The 2,530-nt window shown below is 36.3% G+C and overlaps 1 protein-coding gene across 1 annotated transcript in view; it reads right to left on the bottom strand.

Moving 5' to 3' along the window:
* LOC108579668 (ras GTPase-activating protein-binding protein 1) overlaps window positions 1–2,530 on the bottom strand; it is a 3,928-nt gene that overhangs the window by 524 nt on the left and 874 nt on the right. The window contains exons 2-7 of the mRNA XM_017943258.1: window positions 2,269–2,454; window positions 2,005–2,185; window positions 1,494–1,871; window positions 700–1,128; window positions 408–591; window positions 70–329 (exon numbers count right to left, since the gene is read on the bottom strand). Of these exons, the coding sequence (XP_017798747.1) occupies window positions 70–329; window positions 408–591; window positions 700–1,128; window positions 1,494–1,871; window positions 2,005–2,185; window positions 2,269–2,366 (1,530 nt within the window). The 5' untranslated portion in view covers window positions 2,367–2,454. The remainder of the gene's footprint in view (window positions 1–69; window positions 330–407; window positions 592–699; window positions 1,129–1,493; window positions 1,872–2,004; window positions 2,186–2,268; window positions 2,455–2,530) is intronic.

Below are 2,530 nucleotides of genomic sequence, written 5' to 3'. Positions count from 1 at the left end.
CTAAAATAATTAATAAAAACATGAATCTTTGTTTATTAAAAAAGGTTATACCATATAAATAAAACTAACCACGTTTTGTAACACTTTGCTAACAACTTGTTGGTCTTCGAATGTGATAAAGCCATAGTTAGGCACTTTTCCTGTGTTATTTCCCTGCGGACCTTTGCATCTATCGTTCGATTTACTGTGTATACGCAATTCTACTACCCTACCATAGGATTCAAATACTTGACGTAAATCATCTTCAGACGCATTATGCGGCAAATTTCCAAGGAACAGTTGGTGAGCATCACTGTACTGACTTTGTCTTGTACCACGACGATCGCCATCTGAAAAATGCATATTAATAAAACCTAAAAAATTAATCTTTATTAATGTTATTAGTACCTTACAATAAACGTCTTTACCTCGTTGCACTGCTCCCCCTCTAGGAGCTCGCTGTTGCTGATGCTGTTGTTGTGGTTGCTGATTACCAACTCTATGTGTCTGCTGTTGAGGTGTGGAAACATTAGTTGAAGTGGAAACTGCAGGTCCACTACTAATTGGATGTAGTGGTGATCTGTCGTCTAAACGCAAGTTTGTCATTGGAGGCTGAGAACAAATATGTAAATGCGCATTTCATATCTATACTTTGTTAGGACCCAAATTGCGTAAAATTTTTATTATTAAATGTAAACATTATAATTATAAAATGTATACCGGCGATATAGACAGTTTGGGAGCTTGTGGACTAGTAGCGCCAGTAGTACTGGGAAACGATTTCACAAGATTGGCATATGTTTTCGGTCCACTACTGGTCACACTTGTATTGGTCACTTGATGTTCTGGTTCAGATTCTTGTACAGAAGCAGTAAATGATTCGGCCTCAGGTTGTTCACGATTCTCACTTGATTGAGTTTGTGGCTCATTTTCTGTTTGCTGTTGTTGCTCTGCTGTTGTAGTATCCAGTTCTGTTTCTTGTACAAATTGTGTTTGTGTTGTAGGTTCAGTTATGTATTGATGCTGCTGTGCAGGTGGTGGAGGTGTTTGCTGTTGCTGTTGTTGCTGTTGCTGTGGTGGTTGTTGATTAATTAGCGGTGCTTCTTCGTGAACTGATCCATTTAAAACTTGCTGCATTACTGGATGTACCTAAAACAATAAATCTACTTAGTATGAAATTTTATTCAAATTTTTAACCCTTTCGGTACGATCGTCAACTATAGTCGACGGCCGCTAAAACACTCACATATGCCCGAGCGCCGACTTTAGTCAGCAGGCGTGAGATGCTCGCTGTAGCCTGTGTGCTCGGTGACTAGATTCAAACCAGACGTGCATTTCTGCTTCATAACTTTTGTTTTAAATGTGATAGTTGATATAAATTATTTTACAAATCGATAATAACTTCATATCACCTTATACTGAGAAAGTATAAGTAGTGGAATCTCGGCCACAAAGTAGCGCTTCGCGGCTGACTCCTGCCGTACCGAAAGGGTCAATTATAGTACTGAACTAACATGGGACTGTTGAGGTGGTGGAGCATAGTACATTTGTTGTTGTTGTTGTTGCAACACAGGTTGTTGTGTAGGGATAAGTGGTGGCTGAGTTTGCAGTTCAGTAGATGTAGCTGGTGTTGTTAGTTGCTGTCCTCGATTTTGATGTTCATCTTCTTCTGGTTCAGAACGTATTCCCTCTTCCCCTTCCCTCTCACCAGACTCACCTACACCTCCTTCTATACCACCTACATCTGCTTCTTCTTCATCAGGAAAAATTAAGTCTTGGTATCGAAATATATCATTATGTACATAGTACGTTTTTGGTGCTTGTATTGCCAACACAAATGTTTGTGTAAAACGACGCATTGGTTGTCCCGCATTAGATAATTCTCCAGATACCTATAAATAATTCAATTTACTGAAGAGCTTTCAGTACTACATGTCAATTAAAATTTCAGATAAATTTATAATAAAAATAATAATAGTACAAATTACACTTCTTAGATTTACTATAAATATTAATATTTCTTACTTGCACAACAACGCCATTTTCAAGAGTAAGTTGAGAATCAACTTGACTTATCTTAGCATGACAATCTCTGAAGTTTAGTTGTTGGATTTTTTGATGTATTTGTTTTTGCCCAATTGCTGGAGTTGATTCTCTATTAGAATCTAATCCTCCATGCACAAATGAAGAATGCTGATTGTAAAACCTATAATAATATTTAATGTATAATAACATTATTATAAGAATACTTCTACATTACAATGTAAGCAGCAAATAACATTTAATTACCTATGAAGGTGTGCCGGAGCTTGATTAAGTAAGGTATAATATTGTCGGACAAATTCACGACCGACATTTTGTGGAGAAGGGGATGCCTCCATGACCATTTTCTTACTACTAACGTCTAAAATAATACTTTGCTTAAACAGCAATGGAAAGTTTACTTGGAAATTGTAAAATTAAAAGTTTAAATATCTGTAACAAAAAAAAAGACATAATGATCACAACTATATCACATAATATTTATTTATTTAAACAACCCCATTTTTGT

This window comes from Habropoda laboriosa, unplaced genomic scaffold (genome assembly GCF_001263275.1).
Source record: "Habropoda laboriosa isolate 0110345459 unplaced genomic scaffold, ASM126327v1 scaffold39, whole genome shotgun sequence".
NCBI classification, from domain to species: domain Eukaryota; kingdom Metazoa; phylum Arthropoda; class Insecta; order Hymenoptera; family Apidae; genus Habropoda; species Habropoda laboriosa.
The sequence above is the reverse complement of the archived record's forward strand: the minus strand, read 5'-3'. Positions and strand labels throughout refer to the sequence as shown.